Source organism: Saccoglossus kowalevskii, chromosome 19 (assembly GCF_978046115.1).
Source record: "Saccoglossus kowalevskii chromosome 19, keSacKowa6.1, whole genome shotgun sequence".
NCBI lineage: Eukaryota > Metazoa > Hemichordata > Enteropneusta > Harrimaniidae > Saccoglossus > Saccoglossus kowalevskii.
Genome location: NC_140659.1, coordinates 15,657,213 through 15,683,100, shown reverse-complemented (window position 1 = coordinate 15,683,100; position 25,888 = coordinate 15,657,213). Strand labels below are relative to the sequence as shown.

At 33.9% G+C, this 25,888-nt stretch overlaps 1 protein-coding gene and 1 long non-coding RNA gene across 2 annotated transcripts; both read right to left on the bottom strand.

Annotated features, from left to right (window-relative positions):
- Positions 1-2,209: 2,209 nt before the first annotated feature.
- On the bottom strand, positions 2,210-9,530 carry LOC100372605 (RYamide receptor-like). Its single transcript, XM_002731958.2, has 2 exons — positions 8,552-9,530; positions 2,210-2,646 (listed from the first exon to the last, which is right to left on the bottom strand). Exons 1-2 carry the CDS (start codon positions 9,326-9,328, stop codon positions 2,272-2,274), a joined length of 1,152 nt encoding a protein of 383 aa, XP_002732004.1. The 5' UTR covers positions 9,329-9,530; the 3' UTR covers positions 2,210-2,271.
- A 2,470-nt stretch (positions 9,531-12,000) lies between these two features.
- Positions 12,001-25,425, bottom strand: LOC144345429 (uncharacterized). The gene is made up of 2 exons (XR_013419360.2): positions 25,296-25,425; positions 12,001-12,102 (listed from the first exon to the last, which is right to left on the bottom strand). It is a non-coding gene; the product is annotated as an uncharacterized LOC144345429 (long non-coding RNA).
- Positions 25,426-25,888: the final 463 nt, after the last annotated feature.

The window sequence follows — 25,888 nt, the reverse complement described above, 5'->3', positions numbered from 1 at the left end:
TCGATAAACCACGTGAATGTATGTGTTATTGTGATCTAATTGATATGAAATTAAAATGTAGTCTAAAACATGATTAGAAATATTATAATATAATGTTCAGATATCGATCCGATCATGTGAAAGCGTAAGCTTGTTAGAATTATTATAAAGCGTGAATAGTAGTAGTATATTAGATATTTATTTTTGAAATATTGATCATATGTGTATTTTATTGTTTCCATAGTTTCGATGGTTTTACGTGTATAGTTCTAATAAATGCTGTCATTGAATGAAAAGACACACTTGAAGACTAAAGGTTTCCTGCAGTGCTGTGGACACGTTTGATATTAGAAATATTTTGGGGAATGACAGCGTAATGAGACAGATCGTATTCACCACTATGATAATTTATATCATAGCTTTAAATTTACACAACAATGTAAACTACTATTCGCAAATACAGTAAACTCATTAATTATTTTCGGGTATTTAATTTTTACTATTTTTGTCGTTTAATAACATTATCTAAATTAAATTGACGTGAACATATATGATATTAAGACAACTCATTGACTCCCTGCCTAGTCCGTGAATTTAAAACCCAGCGAAATTGCTTAATATAATTAAATTAAATGCCAGTTAAAATTGAAGGATTTGCAGTAAATTCAACAAAAAAGTCTTCAAATTGAACTAAATTTGTTTAATTCTGATGGTGGTTACATACAACAACAATAATATATTCCAAAAGCGTCACATTGACAAAGGTCTAAAAGCCTCGTCTCACATATCATCTTGCAAAGACCCGTCTCATAATTCAGTATGACGCCGTTAGGGATTTATATAATGATGGTGATATCACTGTGCGTCTAACCCACTCACAGCGCAAGTTCATGTTGTTAAAGAACCCTTCATAATTTAAGTAGGAAGGTCATTCATGTCAATTTTATTCAATGCACCGAGTTTTTATTTGTTAGACACTGATTAGGAGCGCGCTCGATGTTCCTCGGGTAAATAAATAAATAAATAAATAAATAAATAAATAAATAAATAAATAAATAAATAAATAAATAAATAAATAAATAAATAAATAAATAAATAAATAAATAAATAAATAAATAAATAAATAAATGAATAAATAAATAAATAAATAAATAAATAAATTGGTATATGAGAGGAATATGTTTTCCCTACTAGGCTTCGTCATGTTCAACGAAAATCATCAGCGACTTCTCCAGGCTCTGAAAATCGTATGTGGCTTATGAACAATAATTGTGAAGACGTGTTCTTAAATGGATGTTTTTGTAAATGGGTTTGGATTTTGATAATAAACCTTTATTCATTTATGCGAGTCTGACAGACGATACACGTAATTATACAATAAGAGGCACATATTCAATCTATTGTTCTCTTTTCATATACGTCAAACAGCTTTGAAAATACATCAACAAACAAAACTGAAAATAGTAAAAATCACGAGTTCTTATATTACAAATATCCAATTTCGAATAAGCATTCAATCCAAATACGTACCGTTAAAATTGAATCTATGTTGATTTCAAACACCTTAATACTGTTTAACTACTACATTATAACATATTGTAGTCGCATTCTGTTCCCATTATCCAGTTTTAAGTTCAATCAAGTTTCTGTTTCTGCAACGCATCGCAATGTTGTGAACAAAATATGCATTCACAACTGTGCAACATTACAATGAGTAGTAATGATCGGCGCATACTATGACGAAATAAAAAAAATACGATATATTGGCTGAAAAAACCTCCTCAGAAATGTACACATTTCCAAAAATAGTATAGGGTTTTATTGAACTTTTTTGCTTACAACACGTGAAATTTAAATGATCCGTTCAATATGTATATCTTAATCGATAATCCACAGCAGATCTAAGCGTAAGGGTGCAGACACACTTCATAGACCGTATACCTAGAAACTCGTCTAAGCGAAAATAATAGTTCATAAATTCCATATATTTTTAACGGGGAGTACTTTCACCAATCATATAAACATAATTGTCATCTTCAATAAACTAAATCCAGAACAATACCTAACTGCGAATGATGGAATGATCACATGTCCACAAATTGTTTGTTGTCCAACATTGTATGTTCGGTGGCCATTGTATGAACGACAATCAGAGTGGTGAATTCGAATTTAAAAATCAGATCCCGTGTTTGAAATAAGATTGCGAGGAACAAGTTGATAATTTCCCAAATTTACTGTTCGTTGCTTGCATCGCTGTATTTCACATGTCGCAGGCAAGGTAGCAAAGCGTCATTATTGAGCACCACCTTTATTATATGTAGCTAAACAGATCTCTTTGCGTATTGTCACATTAACACTTCCCATCTGTGTGGAGTAAGTGTTAATTCTTTTCAAAGGTTTCTTCACTTTTGGTGTATAGTAGCGAACACACGGTAAGAAACGAAATACGTATTTAAATCCGTTTCTGAACTTGGCATTCATCCAGCAATATACGAAAGGATTGTAGACACAGTTACTCATTGCCGTCCAATGTACTGCAAAATAAACCACTTTTAAGTAGTGGAAATGTCCAATATCAGGCTGGTAGTCCAACAGTAAGTTGAAAGTGTGGATGGGTAAATAACACAAAGCAAATATCAACACTATCAGCGCAAACATCTTGACAAGCTGTGGAGATAACAGAGATAGATGTTAAGAACACATTACAATAATAAGATATAAATAGACGATACAAAACGACAGTTATTTGACTGACCCATTTATTTTCATCTATAACATAGATTTAACATTATCTATAACATAACATTTACTCCACGCTTGTTGATATTTGTGGTGTATCTTCTAAATTCACTATACCTCCATATCAAAGAATGGTATATGTGTATAACCTCTTATGACTGAAATCATACATGGCAGTGCATACACACTAACATAAAAATATGTGCGAGGGAAGGTGTTATCCAATTTGCATAGTTTTTGGAAATACAATGCAGAAATTGCGTACCATTGTACATTGTTGTTGAGACTGGCGCAGTCGGTTCGATAAATGTAAACTACAAAAACAAATAAATCGCCCGACTGCGCCGGCCTAAGTGTTATTAAATAACGCGATAGATTGTTACTATATAACTTTTGATGATGTAAAGATTTCGAACATCTTTTTGTAAGATCGCACGAAAACAGGAATGAGTTTGTAATAGAATGAAAAAAATCACATCCGAAGTTATGTTGCGAAATATTACTAGCATATGCAATCCGTCATAGAAAATGTCTGTTTTTTTGTGGTAGCTTTTCAGTTTTGAAACAATATTTGTTAGACATTCGTGTGATTTTGCATAGTCAATTATGTCGCATGGTAAGACAAGAGACTTTCTGAATACCAACACCCACGTGATATTTTGCCAGTTGTTTGAATCTCCATATGTGGAATAATTGTCCTTTTATTGAATTTATGCATACTAATCAGGTTACATGGCACATCATGTCACTTCACCTATATGCTCACACATAAATTCATCCTTTCCTGTAGCGTATATCTAGTAATTATGTTTATGCATAATTAAAATAGCGGAGCAAGACATTTTCCAAATCAACATATGTACTGACTAATCCGCAACATACATATTAATTGTTCAAGTATATATTCAAGTTATTCTTTTTTTCTATTATCCTTATGTCACAGAGAAGATCATTTACTTTCCAAATAACTATCACTATGGGGCCATACATCTATCTAATTCATCATTTATCTAAAGGAATTTATATATATATATATATATATATATATATATATATATATATATATATATATATATATATATATATATATATATATATATATATAAGAGAGTGGAAAGCCTACTCAAAAATCCCCAGATGTAAGTGTTTTTTTTTATCTGTTGGTTCTATGAGTGTTAGATTTCTGTATATTATATTATATTTATGTATCTTTAATTAGTTTATGTGCCTAATATTGAATGAATTTACATAATCAGCTACATCCCATCTAGTCAATTAACTTTTTAAACAGCATACCTATTTAAATTGACATCTATAATTATTATATTCACAGTTTGTGGCATCTGCCCAACACACCGAAATACACATACTATATGCTAATAAAGCTGTTGTGGTGTCAATGCGAAGCTACTTACAGTATTGTATCTGATTGGCTACCAAACCCTAACACATAATAGTCAGACCAATTAGAGAGCAGTTTGTTAGTTGAGAGATTGTTTCGACGTATCGAATTCTGCCTTGTAGATATGCGTCGACTTCAACTAATATTGACCAACACACATCAGTGCCATTCACCACGCAGTGGGAAAGCTAACCTCAAATCATTTATTGGTTATTTGTTTCCCGTCAAACAATAAAGCTAAGGCCCTAACATATAACATGCTTGGCCCTGTATCTTGATGATGCAAATGAGCAACACAGAAATTATACAACATAAACATTCAATAGGCAATAATTGGAAAAATACAAATAAATAAGAGAAGCATTTATAGCCGAATATTCACCATGTGCCATAGATGATTTGTGCTAACATTTAAAAGGATCAAAAGGTTTAACTTTGGCATAATTAACTACTCAACGTTGTCATTTGGAATCCGGATGATCATTCGTACTTTTTGTTCAATTATGATTTTTTACGTTTTTAATAGCTTTACCAAAATGAAATCCAAGTTGTTATTCTATTTCTAATTAGGTCAACATATTGAGCCTCACAAAATTACATTTCTGGCCATCTGGTAATAATATTCTGTTTATTGTATTGATAGGAATCAACGCACGAGATAGTGTGTGGGTTATGTATGAAGTCCCGCTAACAAGCGTCAATGGATATAATCATAATACATGACGAATGCTATACTCAAGTTAATGAAAAAATAATTACAATAGTTGTCATGTGACTTCCGGTTTTTGAACATGGTTCCGCGATATGTCCACATTTTTATTCGCCGTAATTTATGTCGAAATTACGAGTGTTCATATGAAATTACAGTACATGTCATTGCATTGAAATTAAATACACAAGGCTGCGGTTAGTTTAGTTATTTGTGTCAGTTTATATTGTGCAAATTAATTGACAACAGAATGAATATCAACCCAATGAGTAATCTTTGTTTATTAAGCATACATTTATGAATTTTTTAATCATTTCAGATTAAAACGATTACGTAAATTAATGTGACATTTTTATGGCAGCATACACTGAGACCTTTAATAAAATTGACAACACACACGAAACCATTGATATGATCAACGATGGCTTTGGGAGTCTACGATTTTCTTTGTTCGAAAGGAATTTACTTTAAGTCTGTGATTTATATCATCCTATATATGAGGCACTTACAGGAAATCAGTTTATTTATTCACAATATATTGCATTACGTGGGTTCGCAGGTGTGAGTGGTCGTGCATTACTTCATCAATGAATATACTGATGTATTCCAACGCACGATACATACTAAATTACTATATGCAGCTTTGAACATACCAAAGCAGCGCACCGATTCTAAAATCATAAATGTGAAATTATGTATTACAATTAATTTTTAGAATACACTCTTATGTAACTATTAAGAGTTTCAGTTGTATGATCACATTATGTACTATATGGTGTTACCTAAAAAGTATTGTGCAAATTGATTTCAAACATTGTCTGTAGTAATACTAAGGTTACGTATTCTAAAAGTAATTGCAAAATGAAAATCTAGTCGGTGAATTTGAAACTAAACAGTATGCAATCCGTGCAAATCTACTTTGAAGAAAATGTAAATAGTTGTTTTGCATGGAAACTGCCAGCCACTCTAAGCTATATTGCGATTGAATATATAAAACTCGACTTTCAGGGACAAAACATTGAATGATGTTATTTCTCATAGCTCCGTGACGATTTAAATTATCGAACATATTTGGATTAGAAATAATGACTCCTGGCAATTCACGAGTTGAAACAAGATCGGAGTGAAAACACGCCATTATATATTCTACACCTCGTATCATTATCTTCATTGACAAAACCAATTATATTGGACACGCAATTTCAATGAATATTTATTGCACAAAAACATGTATAGGGATACTTTAAGGTATGGTTGGTTTAGTGCTATGGTGTATTGTTCGTCCTACATTTGATGGTACTGAAGAACACTGTTGCTTTTTATAATGTGTATGGATGTATTTAATAACTTCTACTATTGAATTGCAACTCAAATTTAGGTTAAGTGTATTTTGATTAAAAAAATGTCTAACATCCGGTGGCTTACGTTTACTATCAATTGATCACGACTATTCATATAACATGTTTTCCTATTGAATTATTTTCAATCCAAATATTACGTATTTTACTTAGGTTGTCAACGATACAACTATATCGCTGAACACATTTATAAAGAGTGTGTTTTATTTTCATGTAATTCAGTTTGGATCCGGACATAAGTGGCTGGATAAATTAATATAAATCTTAAATTTGAATAGTTTCCATGGTAGGATCTCAACCTACCCTATAGTGAAGAGTATGATCGATCTCGACTGGTGATGAGGGTTACAATTCATGCAACGAAATTGAGTTTCAAATTGTATAATTGATATATATTGTTTAATATGATCTTTTGTGAACATTGGTTTGTCACTATTGATACAATCACGACTACTTTTAAACAAACCCGATATATTGTATTTGAGTCGTACTCATAGTATAATATTACATTCGGATGTTTTATAAAAAGAGAATTTTTTTGTTATTAGTTATATAATATATTACATTAGTCAATGTAGAATTCATTATGGCAATATAGATATCGTCGACTTTCTATAATTTTGCTTTAATAAATTAAATTTATTTTTTCACCTTGTTAGACTTAGTACTCGTTAATTAAACATGCTGATGCAATAATTATCATGGCCTTGTTATGTGCATTAAGACATGAATATAATGTTATTTATAGTATTATTTAAATTCGTAAAGAATTTTTATTTTATTCTGGACTCTATAATTTAACAAACGCAAACAAAATTAAAATTGCTTTATTTTGCTTTTTGATAGCCCATTGGGAATACCAAGGTTACTGAAATATGACAGACAAAACTGTGGGTCAAAAGCATTTCTTGTTTTGGTCTTTCGTTGTTGTAATGGTCATTTCTTATAGATTTGGTAACCTTAAAGTTTAGATATTAGAATTTTACTGACATGGAAGAGCTATGGTTTCTCCACCAGTAAACTATTTCCACATATCACGCAAACAAGAATATCACCAATAAATAACATGTTTATTAAACACTCACCTGCGCGATAATTGTGACAAAAATGATCTGTTTGACGTTTTTTCCGGGATTTGGGTCGCTAAACCGCACGTAACTCCTGCTAAATACGTCACTTTCCTCGGAACGTTAAACAGTTAAAACGCTAGTAAATGATCGTACGTCTGTTAATAGAAGTGGTTTGGAATGGACCTCTTGGTATTTACTACGTTATAAATGACGTAACTATCTATGACTATGACGTATTATCTATATTCCTCATCAAACAGCTAAACAGCACACATTGGACGCCATCAATCTGACATTAATCTAATTATGCAAAGTAGTCTATTAAATAGCAATTTAAATGACTGTCATCGATTAGCGTGTATTTGTCTATAACGTCGTATTTGAGCATTATATGACTTTATAATTGAGAGACGTAAAACTAGAATTTAGTGGTCGGTTCACATCACAGTAGTCAATTAAGATATGGATCAATAATGTTGTATGTAAGGAATCTGTTATTTTGTCGAATTGAATTGATTTTATAATTGCCAACGGCTTTCGATTATTGCGTCGTGTCAAATTATAATACTGTCGGCCAGACTTGTACAACTCCCTATAGACTGAAAGTGAGATATCGGCGGAGATACTCGAAATATTTCAAGATCATTGTGCCACGCTGCTGTAAAGGGGTTATACTGAGTTAAGAGAGATGACTGAATGGACGCTGGCTTACATCGACCAAAACAAACAAAAACCGCAGACAATTATTTTTAATGATTAATAATGTAGGTTACACATCAATTTTAGTACAATTGAACTTCAGGTTGTTAATTTTAAAATAAGTGTTTCTGTGAATTATTCTAACACAAACAATAACTCTGAGTATACCTCTCAGAGACAATTGAAAAAAAAAAACGATAAACAATAACAGTAAGACAAATTGGCTTATAAGCGACAAAAGACCACTATCAATATGAGTCTCATTCAAATATCGAATATATATGTATGGGGCATCGGATGATTATGTAAATAGACAATTGATGACTTATACAAACCGATTGCAACCATGACCTGGGGAACATATCAATGAAATACTGCAACAATTGCACTTTTAAATAATCATAATTGTGAGTTTCCGTGAATGACTGGGCAATCCTACTAAATTATCATTTGCACCAGTAACACAAAACATCTGGACAGATGAAGACAGGTGTCTATGTGCATTCCTGGGCATGTATCACCCTTAACAATGAACCTAATGTTGCTGTGGTGCTTAGTGGTAAATGAATTAGTTACCATAAGACAGGTGCGTTACCTTTTTCTTGGATTCCGCTTGTCTGGCATCTCTGTGTCTCTCCCTCTCTCCTGGTGGTTTTCGACCCCAAATAGCATATCCAATGATGGAATACGTGATAGAAAGTATCACCAGTGGCAAAAAATATTGTAAGATCATCAGAGTGATTGTATAAATTGATCGTTGTATGTTGGTTGGCCATGTTTCCTTGCATACTATGGTCGATGAATTTGAATGAGTGTCTATTTTACTGTTGATGCCTGCAGGAAGACTGATACCACCTGCTAACACCCAAATTATAATCATTATAATGAAAGCTTGTTTGCGGGTCATTCTCGGTCGTAGGGGGTGTATAATCGCGACGTAGCGGTCTAGGCTAATAGCAACCAATGTAAATATACTGATCGAGACGGATACCATTTGAACGTACTGAACCAATGCACACATAACAAATCCAAACGGCCAGTGAAAATTGATACTGTAGTAAAACGTAAGATTAACGCACAATACAGCCATGAGAATGTCACTGATAGCCAGGTTGACGATGAAATAGTTGGTCACCGTACGCATACGCGGGTTCCCGAGTACGATGTAACACACTACAAGATTACCGATAACGGCTAGTAACGATGTACATGCGTAGAGTATCGCGAGTATAACTTGCAACCACAGCGGCTGATAGTACTCCATCATGGGCGGCTCTTGAAAGACAACTACAGAATTATCTTCGGTAGTATTGTGTAACGATAGTACATCCGTGATATTAGCGTTGACAGCTTTCCGGTATGACATTGCCATATTATTATTTTTTTCAAAAACAATACAAGTCTAGAAGTTCAAGTTTCTCAGCTCAGAAAGCCAATATGTTACAGTGATGACGCAGAACTGGCAAGGTGAAGTTACGATGTATATTACCGTTCGCAATTTGAAAACTGACGTTGTAATCGCACTGGCAGTGGTATGACAGTGATAGAGTACATCCACGAGCCCTGCATACAACGTCTACTTACGAACTCCGTTTTTTTCTCGGGGCGTGTTGACCTTGTCAGAACAATCTGCAAACAAATATAGAAAATACTCTAAATTAGCATAAGGACCGGAAGGAACGTAACCATATAATGTTGAATGCATTTTGTTTTTGGAAATTCACATTTACCAGCTCACATGTACAATGGCGTCTTGAATTGGCATATTTTCAGATGAGTTTGTCAGGGGTAAGTAAACGTGACTATTGGTTGTCATGCCCACGTCGGCAGTGAGTGGCGTGATTTTGCGTATTCTCTATAGCTGCATAGATTGGATGAGTATCACGACAAATACGAAGAATCGGTGAACCATTAATTGTGATCGAATCAAAGAACGCACATATTGAGTACGCCTCAATGAATGTCTTATTGCCTCCGCTAGCATATTTGTGGTGTTTCCATGGTATTCTATATATCATGCGCCTCTATACGTCACATTGTTCTTATATTATGTAGCAATCGTGTCAGTGATGTGACCACCAAACTTTTTTTTTAAATCGTGATAAACCAAAAGTCGACGGATATTCTGGCATTGCTTGATTGTTTTTTTTTTATTAAGGGATCCCATTTTACAGCTAAATTTCACGACGCAGCAATACCCGACATTGAGATGTACTCGTACATCACTTTTATCATGCGATATTTTGGTACCATTCTAATATTGTACGGTATAAGAGGTGTAGATATGAGGTTATCGCATAGTGATATTGAGCAAGCCGACAATAAATTCAGTAGACAATTATTACCGCCAACACATCAAGGTAATTACTTCCTACTTACTCAAAACATGTATGATATTGGTGTGACATTCCTACTGAAATAATTACATATACAGCTTGTGTGTTCCATTTCCAATGTCACTTAGATTAAAGTCAATAGTTCATTTAAGAATATACTAATAGTCTAATCTCAATATAAGTTAATACATTAAAATAAACACAATCATTTACTTGCAATTTAGTTTGAAATTGTGGACTTCGTTATAGAATATTTTTTATTATGAGTACACTTATAATGACATTAGCAGCGGGTATTGTTTAGTATGTGGGATAACTAATATATCGAACTTTTTTATGACTTGTTTTCGATAATCTTTTATTCATTTGTCATACAGATGGTTTCGCATCATTCAAAAGAAAGTGTTTTTTATCTTGTTATATTTGTATTTTTAATATAGAAATGAAGACAATTGAGTTGTCAGAAAAGAATTGAATGTGGAGTTGATACCAAAATATTGGCATATATTATTCAGTTGCTATGAACATTCAATAACCAGTATAAGAATGGCAGAAAAATATAGGCACGCATTGTTTAGATGTCGCGAGCTGTTATTAATCAATATAGGAATTATATCAAAATAAATAAAAGCATATTAAGATAGGTGTTGCTATGTATTGCTAATAATCATTATAGGAATGGTCCCCAATAAAGGCATGTATTGTTTAGGTAATGTATAACTCTTTAAAATCATTATAGAAATACTACCAAAATATATGAATTACATTGTCTAGGTACTGTTATTAATCATTATAGGAATAATACCAAAGTAATGGAATTGATTATTTAGGTGCTATGATCTGGTAATATTCAATATAGGAGTTATACAAAAAAGAACATGCTTTGTTTAGATTTTGTGAGCTGTTATTAATCAATTAAAGGAATAATACCAGAAAGACATGCATTGTTTAGGTTCAATAGTTTGTTAATAATCGTCATAGGAATAATACCCGAATAAATGCATGCATTGCGATGGTGTCATGAGCTTTTATTAATCATTATAGAAATGAAACCCAAATAAAGGCACCCATTGTTAGGGTGCCATGAGCTGTTATTAATCATTATAGGAATGGAACCCAAATAAAGACATGCATTGTTAGAGTGCAATAAACTGTTATAAATCATTATAGAAACGGTACTCAATGAAAGGCAAGTAAGGTTTAGGTGTTAGCTGCTGTCAATTATCAAAAGTAGAAATTCAATTATATTTACATTCCAAGTGCAAATCGTTACTGTACAGCAATCTTTGAAGGGACATTATGTTTTTTTAGAGATAGTGATAGACGAGTGCGATTATCCTGGTGTCACAACAGACACGATAATTGGTGGAGCTTAGTGAACAGTAGTTTTAGAAACAAGCAGCCTGCAATTAAGGTTTCACTGTCTTCCAATATCTGGTCAGTGCGAAGTAAAGGCAGTGTGAGATGGATTGTATACGCTGCACCGCCTATATCCCAACTCAAGTGTGAACTTGCAGTAGCACTTCCAGTTAATATTTGAATTGTTAGTAATCTGCCAATGAACCAAATGCATTTTTGCTTTATCTGGCAACAATACATTACATGTAACAGTATTTCATTCATAAATCACAAGGACTTTTGGTAGATAATTTCAATATCATATGAACTTTGACCTTCACATAGCACTCAGATAGACGCTAGAGAAATATTATGTTAAAATCAATATTATATTGCCAATACCAAATAAATAACTGTAGTATACGCCAAACTTGGACACCATGTTTTCATTCTTCGATTCTGTGTTAGTTTCCTACAAGAATAAAAAAAATATATGTGAAGGTATAGCTCTAAAAATGTTTGCTAGTCCAATAACTAACCTATCTCTGGGCAAGACCTGGTGGATTATTAACTATTGCCCGACTCATTATAAGTTACGAAAATGTTCATTTCAGAGCCTTGGTGATTAATACTATTCACTTTACTGTATTTTCTGGAACACATGGAATAATAATTTAATTTAAAAGTGTCGAGAGATTATTGCTCGTAATTGCAGTGGGTTGTAGTATGAGGCTCAAGAATCAACACTGCCCAGGTTAATTTATAGCTGATAAGAAAGTAATTGCATCTGAGTGGAGTGGGTCACGTCAGGGCATCATGGATTAATAATATCCAGTTTTATTTATAAGACATATGAGATCTTTGCGCTTAAGTGCAGTGGGTCAGGGGAGGGGCATGTGAATTATTAATACCCAGGTTTATTTTAGGTAACACAAACTGAAAGGATCTTGGTGAAATGTGACATGTCAGAGTCTCACAAACTTCATAATGATAAGTTTTATTATATTACAAATGACCCATCGAATCACAGAACAGAGGTGTCAGATATCGATAAATCTATTTTTTATAGCTAACACAAGACCAAATTGATCTCAGTGCAGTGCGTCATGTCAGGGCTTCGTAGCTTAGTAATACCAAGGTTTAGTTACAGATAAGAAGAGACCCATTTGATCGTGGTGCTGTGTACACGCCAGAGTCTCGTGGATTAATAATACCCCGTTTTGATTTAACGGTAGCAGGATTTAATTCTTTATTTTTAAGTAATGAGATCCTATTGACTTAGTGCAGTAGGTCACGTCGGATCTCGTTTATTAATAAAACCCAGTCTCCTTTTGATGCAGTCAAAAGGGTCATCATATAAATTTAGAAGGTCTACAGAGCCGTGCACAGGATACCGACTTTTCATCGCGAAAACATTCGATGAGAAAAGCTTCATAAGCAGTTTTTATTTAGGGGGAAAGCCGTCGAAATAAGCCATCGAAAATTAATAAGATCATTCATGGTTAGTTTCGATCGGGAAAGTATTTTTTATTAAATGGCTGTTGAGAAAAACTGTAGTTTTTGTTTTAAATTTATGCAATCATGATTTTGTTGCAGTGCAATCCAAAAACAATTTAAAATATAGCTGCTACAGTAACTGTGTAGAGCTATCAACATATTCATTTACATGCCATATTCTAAATTTCTTGTCAAACAAGCAGGCAGTTTTTAAGAAGATAATTTTTTGAGGTTTTTTGCTTTATTTTGATAAATTCAAGATGGCCGCCAAAACCACTTGAATAATGGTAAATATTTTCATGAACACATAATCATCTTACTGAAGGGATGTTTTATGCCAACTTTTGTATAAATCTTGCAAATTGTTCATGAGTTATAGCGTAATTTCACTTTTTACTAAAACCAAGATGGCTTTTTCAAAAATCTGCTTCAGAAACTTTTTTGAGCTATGGCAATAGGTGCTGCAAAGCAAATTTCTAATCACATGAATAAGCCATTTTTAAGAAGATGATTTTTAAAGTTTTTTTGTCATGTTCAGTAAATCCAATATGGCGGCCACGGTCACATGACCACTAAAGATTGTATTGATATTTGCTAGACATGGGCCACAAAAAAAATCGGAAGTGCAATTGAGCAAATCAATCGCAGCATTATTTTTCAAGTTACAGCGGTTACAAAAAACGGCGGAAAAATAATAATAATAAACATAGCAATTACAATAGGGTTTCGCCCCATAGGGCTCGAATCCCTAATAGAAAAAATGATTATGAGTACTTAGGTGTGTATCATTGTATAGGCATGAACAATGGGACGTAGCCAAAACAGTTTTACTATCAATATTATTAACAATCATTAAGCAAATTATTACATGCCGTGATTTACACTTCCAGCATAAGAACAACCACTGGTCCATAAATTGTTCATTTTGGTTAAATTGATTGTCAATACCAACAAATGCAAAATAAAAAAAAATTGAATTGATGAACATTGGAAAACCTCACTACAGCAATGTTCAATCTACACGGCGGATGTATTTTCATCCTACTATATTAGGAAATGCGTATTCCAAATATGGAATGATTACGCGCGTAAGCGTCCTCTAATAATAAAAACAAGCATGGCTGCCACAAGGGTTTGACCGGACTCCATATGAAGAAATTCGCTGATTCTGTTCTAAACTTTTTGGATTTCGGCATTCCCATGATGTATCCTTGAAAGGAAATGGTGTATAATAATAAGGTTATTACGAAGATACCTCAAAGTATGCACTCAGATGCGCGTCGTTTGATACTACCGCTGTACTGTCTTCGTGCATACTTTGAGGCATCTTCGTAATAACCTTATATTATATCTACCTAGTAAATAACCCTGATTTCCATGTCAATATTCCAAAAAATATACTTAGCAAATATAAAGAATTGTGTCGAACAACAAATACTTCTCCAATCGACAAAGGATCTGCCATGTATTTGATTTCGTTCAACGATCAACACACGAGTTCAGAATCCTTTATAATGGTTCCAGCACTTTCTGAGTGGTCATCGCTGTCACTGGTAACAGATGCACAAGAAAAAAAAGTTGAATATGACGAAACAACTAAAATGTATATCGAATTCAAATATGAGAATTATTAGAAGCAGGAGTGTTTCCAAAATTATAAGAATATTGATTTTATCGTAAAAATCGTTTGAGCAATAACAGTTCAATTCGCGAGTTGACAGACACATAAAAACTGATCATCTGAGGAAATCTCAAAGCTGATAGCTGTGATTGTCAGGTCACTTTGGTTTGGGGTGATGATCTTCTAAGTGGCGACCTACATAGGAAAAGACCTAGAATTTGCTAAATTTTCAACACAATGAATTACAATGACACGTATTGTAATACAAACAGTGGCGTATTGAGATCGCGAAATTGACGGAATAAGATATTGCGTTGTAATTTGATTGTGTATTAGTAGTAAATGCGCATGCGCATGTTAATGTAGTTGAGACAGCAAGGTTCGAATATGTGCAGTCGAAATAAACGCAGTAGGCTTTATAGGAACTCCGAGGTATCGTTGTCATTTCATAAATCTGCTGAGGAAACATTGATGTGGAAAACAACACACCAAACAAACGTTGTATGGGGAAATTTACAAGAAAACATAAAACATACTACCGAAAACAATTGTAAAAACAATACACAAGAACAAAACATTTAACTGAAAAATACTCTACACTACGTTGTCAAATCGGTAAGATAACGTTTCGAATCGAAGGCATCCGCCGAGTAGTAACCATAAGCTCTTTGTATCTGACAAATGAAATCAATGTTAGTCGTTCTTTGCATAACCCTTAGATTAAAAGTGGCGATAAAAGAAAACATTACTGTATACATGTACTACAAGCTCTGGTATATCGAATGAGCTGTCAAATGTTGCTCATAGGCATGGAAGACTGGACTCAGTGCAAAGACGTGATGAATTGATAATAGTAAAATTAGAATCATATCATTTGCTATATAATATGGTATGAAGGAGTAAAACCCAAGGCACATATCTAAGTACAAAAAGAAGAAGCCGATTTTCTACCTTTTTAATCTCAAGTTCAACTGAATATAATTTTTGCTAAATGGACATTTAGTACATCATCAATAAATCTAAATTTGAAATTAAAGGGTGTAGTTTATTAGTACTTTTGGTTTATAAACTATTTCTGTAGCAGTTCAACTTCATTTGAATAAACACGTGTTATATATTGAAAAATACATTGATAATTGCTTTGTATTTTATCTAGAAGTAACTAAAAAATGCTAAACTGTCTGTAGTAACTATATTTAGTAAATATATAGTAAATCCCGGCAACATTATGAACAAAACATTCTCTATTTATTGTATGGATAAATATCAGACATAATTTCAACACATAAAAATAGCATGGACAATACGGGATAATAATCGTTTCGAAGAAAATGATATATATAATCTATATTGCAATATGATAATGTAAAAAATTATATTACGTATGGACATCTTCAAATGCAGGCTTTGCTGAAAAACCGCGGCTGATGATGACAGTAGAAAACGATCCAGTCTAAACCTGGCAATACGATATTTTTTTTAACTCAGTAATTTTGTTTGTTATGCACGGGACACGTTGAATTGTTGAATTGGTGCCAGCCAATGTTATTCCATTAACAACTCTAGTTTATTTTATTGAAGAATGTATAATGCGATGACCTATCAGCTGTGAAGCGAGCACAGTCATCATAGAATGCTCCACGCACTAAGACGGTTGACATTTGCACACAACGAGTAATTACGGCTAGAGTAGTAGATGGGATTTATGCCTATATAATGTCAAAGGCAGCCAGTGGTTGAATCAAATCTTTTCTTTTTTCCATCTGGCATGTTTTCATTAGACCAGATAATGATTGGACAATTCTCCGCTATATATCTACTTTGGAATAAAAGATTTCTAATTTGTTGCTCAAAGATTTTTTCACACGTAAAAGAATGTTGAATACAGCTATGGACAGTATGCAAAGCATATATGAACTAGTTTAGCAACGCGTTTTTTCCTGCCTAGTGCACACTTTTGCGATGGTTTGTTATACACGCTTTATGGTGGCAATTTATATAGATGACATTTCTGTAACCGTAATATCAAGGATCCATAACTCTACAGAATATGTTATACTGTTACACATTTTATAATCAAGATATGCCAAGTGGTAAATGTATGTCGTGTATATAGTCATGTGACTGACGTGGCGCATTTTACGTAAATGGTGACTTTATTAAAATTTGAATAAAGTATTTTTTTTTAAATCTAACAGCATATTGTGGCGTTTGACACATCAATGTTTGTACAATTTATTTACATATTCTGGATTTTATATAGCCTGACTTTAATAATTATGATTATTTTTTCATTGTAAACATTTGTGAAATCGTTTGTAAAACCATTGTAATGAACATAATGTCAGTAAGCAGGTTCACCCCAATATTTTCTATTGATATTTTGTTTCCACCTCTACTCAACGATAATATTTTAATAGGCCTAACTCCGAACTTAACATCGGCTTCACCGTACCTTAAAATCACACCCGACTCAGCATTTTCAAATGACTATCGGCGATGCAATACACGCAATAATGAAACTCAGAGTGGGTCCCATCTATGATCAACGTATGCACTCTATGTGTGATATACATTAACAAGTGCTCTAAGATCAATCTGGTCTCAGTGCAACGTCTTTGTGTAGTAATGACACTATATTGAATCGTGGCGTTTGAATTATATATCACAATCAGGTAATGGGTGGTTTTTGTGTGTCCTAATTTATGTAGCATTTTCGCGTAAAACATAAATCAACCCTACAATTTCTATTTTCTAATCACGCTTAATAGGCAGCCGTCCGCATTGATAAATGTCTGAAATTCTGCGTTTGAATTAGTTTTTGTTTAATGCTCTCTAGATTATTATCACTACTTAGGCAATTCCAGTGATGCTACTATTGACATACCATGTACTCGATTGAAAATGCTCTTCTACTTAGTATAACGTGCAGAAATCTTTCCACTGATAATTGTTATTACCATAAGAAATGAAAAATCATTAACTTTGAAATAAATCCTGCAATATTATAGCATGAAGTAGGTCTTGACAGGAACAAGGTCGTGGTGTATGATCACCTGAAATCCGACCCCATGTTTGCATGACTTACGTTGTTTTATGAGATTCTTCTGAATTTAATTTAAGAATTCTGTTAATAATAAAAGCTCTCCTGAACTGTGTAAAACACAAATCACGTGTGATTCTTACACGGGTCAGTGAGTGGTATTCCGCTTATCGTACAACGTGGGAATGCATTTTTAACATTCAAAGGTGGTTTTTATGAGTGAATCTTCTGAACGGTGATCTATTAAATCTATTCTACGCATCAAATCAATGATATGGCGATAGACCTACTCGAATTAAATGTAACGTCGTTTATACGCACCTATTACGCGTGTCGGATGGTTTGAACACAGTCTGGTAGGCACGCTTACAATTCGGTGCATGTAAGCATAACTAATTGAGGAACGTGATTAACAAACAAACACATGTCGTTTGATAGATTAGGAAAACATATAATGCTCAAACGATGGACGCCGATAAGTAGAACTTAGACTAAGTAATTAGCCAACAAGACATTTTAATGCAACTATTTAGTATCAGATAAAATATTTCTTTTTGTCAAAACTAACTTAAAAATTGAAAAATGTTTTGAGTGTGGTGGAACACTGTTTTATGGTAATTTGCATCTGTCATTACATATTGTTTATAATATTTACACAATCCACAGGCTGGCTGGTTGATTATAATTAAAAACGTGGGCTTAAGATGATAAGTGACAGTTCAGTGTAATAAAGCAGTGTAATATTTTTTTAAATCTTTATATCATGTGACAAAAAACCGGTATTCTGATTGGTCATTGCAAGCAGATTGATCTTTTTGACATCATGGTTGCCTAACACAAAATAAGCTGGTATATCGCGATATTGATGGTTTCGTCAATTATTATAATATTTCTGGTTTCCGATGTCGATTAAAACGCGTGTTTAAAAGTCGAGTATATGTTACGATTGATTCAATTTTTCCCAACCTCAACTTCTCTGCGTGCAGTAATTTTGTTCACCCCTGATGTCTAGTGACGATTCGTCACGGATTGTGAAACAGCTACGGTTTCAATTGACTTCAACATTAATATTTATGTTTCCATACCTCCAAACACTTCAAACCGCAAATATAGTGATGGCTCCTATTATAAATGTATTTTTTTTATCGAGAAAAACAAAACAACGGTAATCGGCGTTCATTAATGGCGATCGCTTATAAAAATGAGTGAGAACGCTCTACAATGTTGCATACATGTTAACAAAGTCATTGTGGTTTAGCAGTTGACATGGATATATAGGATAAACAGAATATCATATATATTCGTGACCTTACAATATCAGATTTATTAAACTGTAATGTAATAATGTCCATTTCCTTCTCTCCAAAGGCTCAAAAAAATATAATACACTCGTTGAATAATTCTAATATTGTAGGGTCAATCATGAGAAATCTTCTATAATACAGTATAGTGAACAACAAATTGTTATGTTTATTTCAAGAATAAGAACTTATAGCAATGTCCTTCGAGGGTAGTTTATATGAGCTAATTACGGGACAATGCGTGCTTGTATTAGCTAGGCTTTATCTTAATAAAGTGTGGTATGCAGCAGCCACACGATTATAATCGGCTCAACAGCTTTTAATAGATTCTTCATGAACGTGACACCATGTGTTCAACAACATCCTGCTCTGTTCTAATTACACAGAATTGAAACGACGATTTAAAAACAAAGGCCACGCTAAGGCATTTAATTACTGTTATTACATTAAGCGCGAATGAGGAGAACTATTATAGACATTTATTTTCGGTTTGTAAGCGTGGAACTGACATTGTGGTCTATGCGACTTCATATATGTTTTGAAAGTACTTTAATATGCGTATAATATTTGTAATTATTTTTTTTATTTTTAATACTTGATTAAATATTAATCTGATTCCGTATATTCGTAAACTTTTTTTACCAGTGCGAGTAAATCGATAGTTTAAAACGAACTTACAGGTTTTTCTCAACATAACGCAAACTTTCTCGTTATTCATCAATCGCTTTCAAGGCAGTTTCAATCAACTGCACACCTGCTTCCACTAAATTCTATAGATAGATGTATACAGTGTAATACGTCTTAGTAACAGACAACATATTGCAGCAGGATGTATGGTGAATGAGTAATAATTATAGATGTATAGATTTTTCCGAATCCGGAAAATATAATACGACACCTAATAGGAATGTCATTCAGCAATGTGTAAAACTGGTGAAGCAGGTGATTATATTCCACACCAATTCAGCTTAACGTGTTATTCGACACCAGCAAGCATGAAAATGTCATGCAATGATTCAAGTAGACTGAAAGACTGTAATCATTATTGTCAATACGGATACAGTTGCGCAATGTTATTGATTGTCATGTACGATCGACTTGCCACTGAATAGACCATTTGCGGGTTTCTGTGTCACATGTTATTTTTATCCTAATTCGTCAAAATTAACCGCCATATTGGCGTCCTTGTTCGTAGTTGGTTGTCATGAAAGTCGCTTTCTACAAATTTGGGTAAGCACCCACAATTGACGGTGTACGTCATGAAAAAACTCCGAACGAGCTTGTAGCACTACTGACGATATCGAAGAACATATTACGAGCCAATGTTATTTGAAGCTTTAAGTCGAAAACATGAACATATGCAATGGCCGTTTTCTAATCCTGGGAAAGTATTTTCCATGTTGAAAATGATGGCCAATTTATATTTAAATTGCTATTGAATACATTGATTTTCATTTGAACACCAATCTTGAATCCAAATAAAAAACGGTAGCAGTTCGCAGATAGCGATACAATTCGTGGAATGTATTTACTCAACTGATGAGACCATATGTTTAAGAGTCTGTGTGGCAAATATATTGAGATTCGGGCCAGCATAAGACATTATATCGAGTCTACACATCCAAGTCGAAGAAGCACAAATATCGATACCAAGGATTCACGTCATTAGACAAATAATATATTCACCTTGTCATGGAATTTAGGTCGGTTCAAATTTGAAACAATTTGTGTCTACCAATTAGAAGATATGTCTGACAACGGAAATGCATTAACGTACTGCAAATACGCACAGAAAAAAAACATCCGTATATATATAAATTATTGACATAATACAACCGTACACGAACTGCGCGGTATGTGTTTTAGTGTGTTTTTTATTATCAAAGTTCATGTTAATATCACAACAACATCTGTTCATATTGAAAATAAAATTAGTTACTTAACAATGCCGGCAAATTGTCGTTATAAATTATACGTGAGCGAAATTGTCTGAAACGTCATTCTATTAGATGCTCGCCTAAAATACAGATTAAATTCGATAACCACCAACAAAATTTAAAAATCCGATAGTTTGCCTGACATGTTACACACACTGTCCTCTTACACACACTGCCCTGTAAAAACATTTGTATTACTATATTATACCAGGATTTCAATTGCCTGAATACGTCGCTCTGATTGGTCGAGGGCGCGTTTGCAATTACCCAAGCCATGGTTGAATAAGATATACCTCGGTTTACAGTGCTTAAAAGTCGGCCCGAAGCTTGAATACAGTAGGATTAAATCATTCTGTCAACTGAAATCGGCTAAAATATTTTTTGCGCCACGGACATAGCGCATAATGACGAACTTTACGATATTTGCGGTATTTTAGTTTCAGAGGAGAAAGATGAGAAACAATAATTGTTCAAAATGATTGCCGTCTGCGGTGGCTCGCTCGTGAACCCAAACATTTTTGCCAATCCAAAAAACGCAACCGGTCGTATGGCGCTAATCGGCGACTGTATTGATTTTGTCATTTGAGATGATTTTACTTATAACAGCGTTGCCGTTCCCTAGAAGCAACTCGATTGAACCCGACAACACCGAGAATAGGCTGCGGATTCTAGGGCCCATTTCTAGGGAACGTTTCAGATGCAATTGAATATTTACCATAAAGATGAATGCAGTTATGTTACTGATATTTCAAAATAACTTGTATTCCGTTGTGGTAAGCAGGATAAGCAATATATGGCCTGCTATCTTTGTAAGTTCAAACGATTGTCGTCAGTGTAGATGCGACAGAGCAAAGTTAGACGCTGTGTAAATGCACGAGAAAATACAACAATGAGATCCAAAGATGTAATCAGTAAAATCAACGTCAGATTTCAAGTGTAATATGGGAACAGCCATACAGTCTAATTGTTTTCTTCCAAGTATATAATGCATATTGATAGAACTAATGTGTTTTTTTATATATTTCATAGAAACGCGGTTAGTCAGCTATTCGAGATGATGAACTGATTATGCTCCGTGTGTTCAATAAAATTGTAATGAAGGTCAAACATACCATATTCCGTCTAATTTGTGATTTTTTTAGAACAACTTTAAATGCACTTATTTTTCCTAGTAATCGCTGCGGGCAAAATTCTAGGCGAATACAGAGAATGACATACCACTCATTAAACGAGTAACCTGCAACGCGTGTACGTGGAAATCGGAAACATGTGTTTGTGACAGCTCAAATTAATTTCTGTAGAAAGATGGTAGATAGAGAGTCATAGATATCTTGTCTTGGAAGGAATAAGTACGCTAAATCGCGTTTCACGTGTATGCTATGTGCGTTATTTCCAAAATAGTGAGTTCTATAAAATATACATGAGGAAATGACGTAAACATCTGTTGCATAGAGTAAAGTAGTCAAGCTGCTCTTCGTCTTTTTTCGTTAATGTTAACAATCACTTGAAATCAACGGCCTTATTTTTGAAACAATCGATGGGGTCGATGCAACGAAACGCTTTATTTTTGTCGAATAAGTGAAGATGTCGATATTATAATCGATATGCCTAATTTGTTATGCTGAACACGCACATTCATTGCAACAACAAAAACACTAATTGCGCAAACAACTAGGTTTGACATGCACTTATTACAATGTGATTACTCGAATAAAATTGATTAATTATAAGCATTATCTCAGTTCAAATTACGTCATTGTTGGCGGATTCTATTGTAAACATCGGCACCAAAGTAATTGCAAGTAGTGCCTAGTGCATTAGTATCCACGGTATATATGTTTATTCGAACATTAACTGCATTAATGAGACACGTTAATGCAGAATAAAACTCTGTGATTTTAATTGTCACAACGCTACATCTGCCTGTGTGTAGATACACGTTGCGAAATATCTGTTATCAGAGTTATGCACAAAGTGCGACGACAAGTCTTGATAACATATTCTATACAGGAATAACAGGTGCAAAAAACCATAACACCCAAAACCTATCCCTTTTAATCCCCACTCTATGCGCTCTTGAAAAATTCGACATTAAACATGATAACTGACCAAAAGTGTGGGGATTTGGTTTTCTTACTGAATGCGCACATAAATACGCGGCGCATTAGGTAAAAACTAAAATTCATATTTCGAGTTTCTCGTCAAAATTAATAATCTTTGTGTGTTTTTAATTATTCACACACCAGTGACGAGCTGTTTTTTTGTGTGTAACCCAGCACATTTCGATTTTACGGTTGATTGATGAGTTCATTCGGGGACGGCATTGGATTTCCACTGCAAAGCAACACACACTTAACAGCTTGATGACACAGCTGTGTACGTTAAGGTTTATCTAATAGTACTGAACAAAATAAATATATATACTATTCCGTCATAGCTTATATTTCACAAAACAAATTGGCGCGCCTCGAATTTGTTTCTGAAAAAAAAACACAATTTACACAGCTCTGAATAGCTGGTAAGTGAACGAGTGAATTGATTGCTTTTTCTTAAAACCATCAGTACGATTTGTGTCAAATGTTCAACAACATAATTATGACTCAATGTTTCGTTGACGTACGTGGATTCAAACAAACCTTGACACGTGATTCAATGAATTGTACAACTCGTCCATGGGCACGCCATATATAGAGCGGATTTTGTCACTCCGTATAAATTTATTTGAAATTACTTTTTAAACCCCTGGAAAGTTCAGTATACATACCCATACTGGAAGCAGTAATATAGCGGAGGCAATTTATATAGACCCGAACGGTATAGATTATGATTATATTGCGACTTCAACTGCGCGTCAACAAGCGGCGAATAGGTTACCTTTCAAATCAGCATGCATATGTGAGTCATACTGTGAACGCATGTGTTTACGTGTGGCTGCCCACGCCAAGTGGTAAAGCATGAGATAATTATATCCATATTCAATATCAACGTACAAATGAAGTTATATTACTTTCACTAATATGTCTGGCACAAATCGACGTCACATAGAGGTATTTGTTTCTGTCGAATGCACAGCGAGGCTAATTTAAATAACTTACAAATGTTTTAATTTCACGCTGTAGAAACTGAGTACCTTTGGATCGTCCGCATGGATGCTCAAAAAAAAAACTCAAAGCACACTTACCTTTAAAATATCTAATTATTGTATGTCGTAATTCGTCCAAAATGTAAATATACTTGGCTGTAAGCCATTTAAGATTTTAATATGAATATTTGTATATACGCATGGCAATGTACAGTAGGAAGAGGGGTGTGGGAGCAGGGATATAAGCGTGACCACATATGTTTTTTTTTCAACAGAAGCAACATGCAAAACACAAATAAAAGATACGAAGCCACAGACCTACTACATACTCAATAGGTTAAAGCGCGGTGGTCGTCGCGCAGCGCGTATTCGAATTTCATGTAAATAAACAATGTATTTTACAAGCGTTGTATACGTCGCTATGAGTCCCATATCGAACAGAACGCGGCACAACGACTGCCAACCTTTAAAGAATTATATGACCGCCCGAATGTGCTGTCCACTTATCATACAATGTAGCGCTGCAATTCCGAAATTAGAAAAAAAACGAAATGAATGAAGCATTAATGATAAAATCCACTGACTAATTCTATATGAAAAAAATAGCTAATCGTTTCTACAATACGATTTCAAACTTGTATGTTTAATGCTTTTATTTTAGCACACCATGTTATATGCTCTGAGTGCGTGCCGGTTGGACCACATGTACCTGAATTGTATTATTACAAGACATTATATTGGTTGCAAAATACTCATAATGTAAACTGTGGGTATATATAGCGATTCAATCAGATTCAGGCCAACGTTAACTATTGTGAATGTGCCACCAAGGTAATATCAAATGCAATAATGATATAGCCATATTAGGTTTCACAATGAATTGCGTAAAATTGTTTAAGTCATCTTCTAGGTGAGAGGTGGTGACATACATAATTTAAACCAGTTAAAATAGGAAACGCATAAAAAACGATCATTCAGTGTAAAGGCTTGGTCTCGCTATTAATACCAGTACTTACGATCGGCATATATCAAAATTAAAGCGGACGCGACTCGTATATGCAGCAAATGTCTATATAATACGACCAATTTTGGGATATGTCGTTTCATTGAGCAGCGGGATTAATCAGAAATCTAATGGCTGTAATTATACTGAATAACCAGACTAAACACGGACACGCAATTACCTTCAATCTATCCCCAATGTGACCTCTGTAGTGTTCAACGCCATTTGAGAATGTAAGTCGAGTTTTTTACTGTCTGATTACTTGCAATTATTCTCACAGATAATCCGCAATAGTTTATCTATTGGTAGATAGACCTTTCGAAGTAAAACAAAAATATTAAATTAAATTGCGCACGCTTGTCTTTAATATGCATTAGTAAGCAATCGTTCACATACTTGACTTGATATGTAGCCTAGCAATGCCTATGTTATGACAGATAAATAAATGCATTTAATACTAATATTTGAGGTATGTTTAACGAGTCATACGTAAGTGACCCGGTAGTCATGCTAACATTACTAGCTTTGACAATTGATATGTAAACGCCGATATACCTTAAATAATTGTACATGTAATTACTAGACGGTCCATTAGTATATATAACTGCACATTATTATTACGATACAATAAGTAAAATGCACTGATTAATACTCTTTCAATTTCCACCCCATTTTTGTAACTGTGGTAACCATTTGATTATGTTAAATGACGATGGACGTAAATCGGTGTTACTAACCGTAGTGCAGTTATGATTTTACGGTTAAAATTGTGCA

What these genes read in the sequence shown, in the direction of transcription:
- LOC100372605 (XM_002731958.2), bottom strand. Translation starts at nt 9,328, where the DNA reads ATGGCAATGTCATACCGGAAAGCTGTCAACGCTAATATCACGGATGTA. An exon ending in AAGCGGAATCCAAGAAAAAG is followed by an intron (nt 2,647 to 8,551) that starts GTAACGCACCTG and finishes TTATCTCCACAG; the next exon opens with CTTGTCAAGATGTTTGCGCT.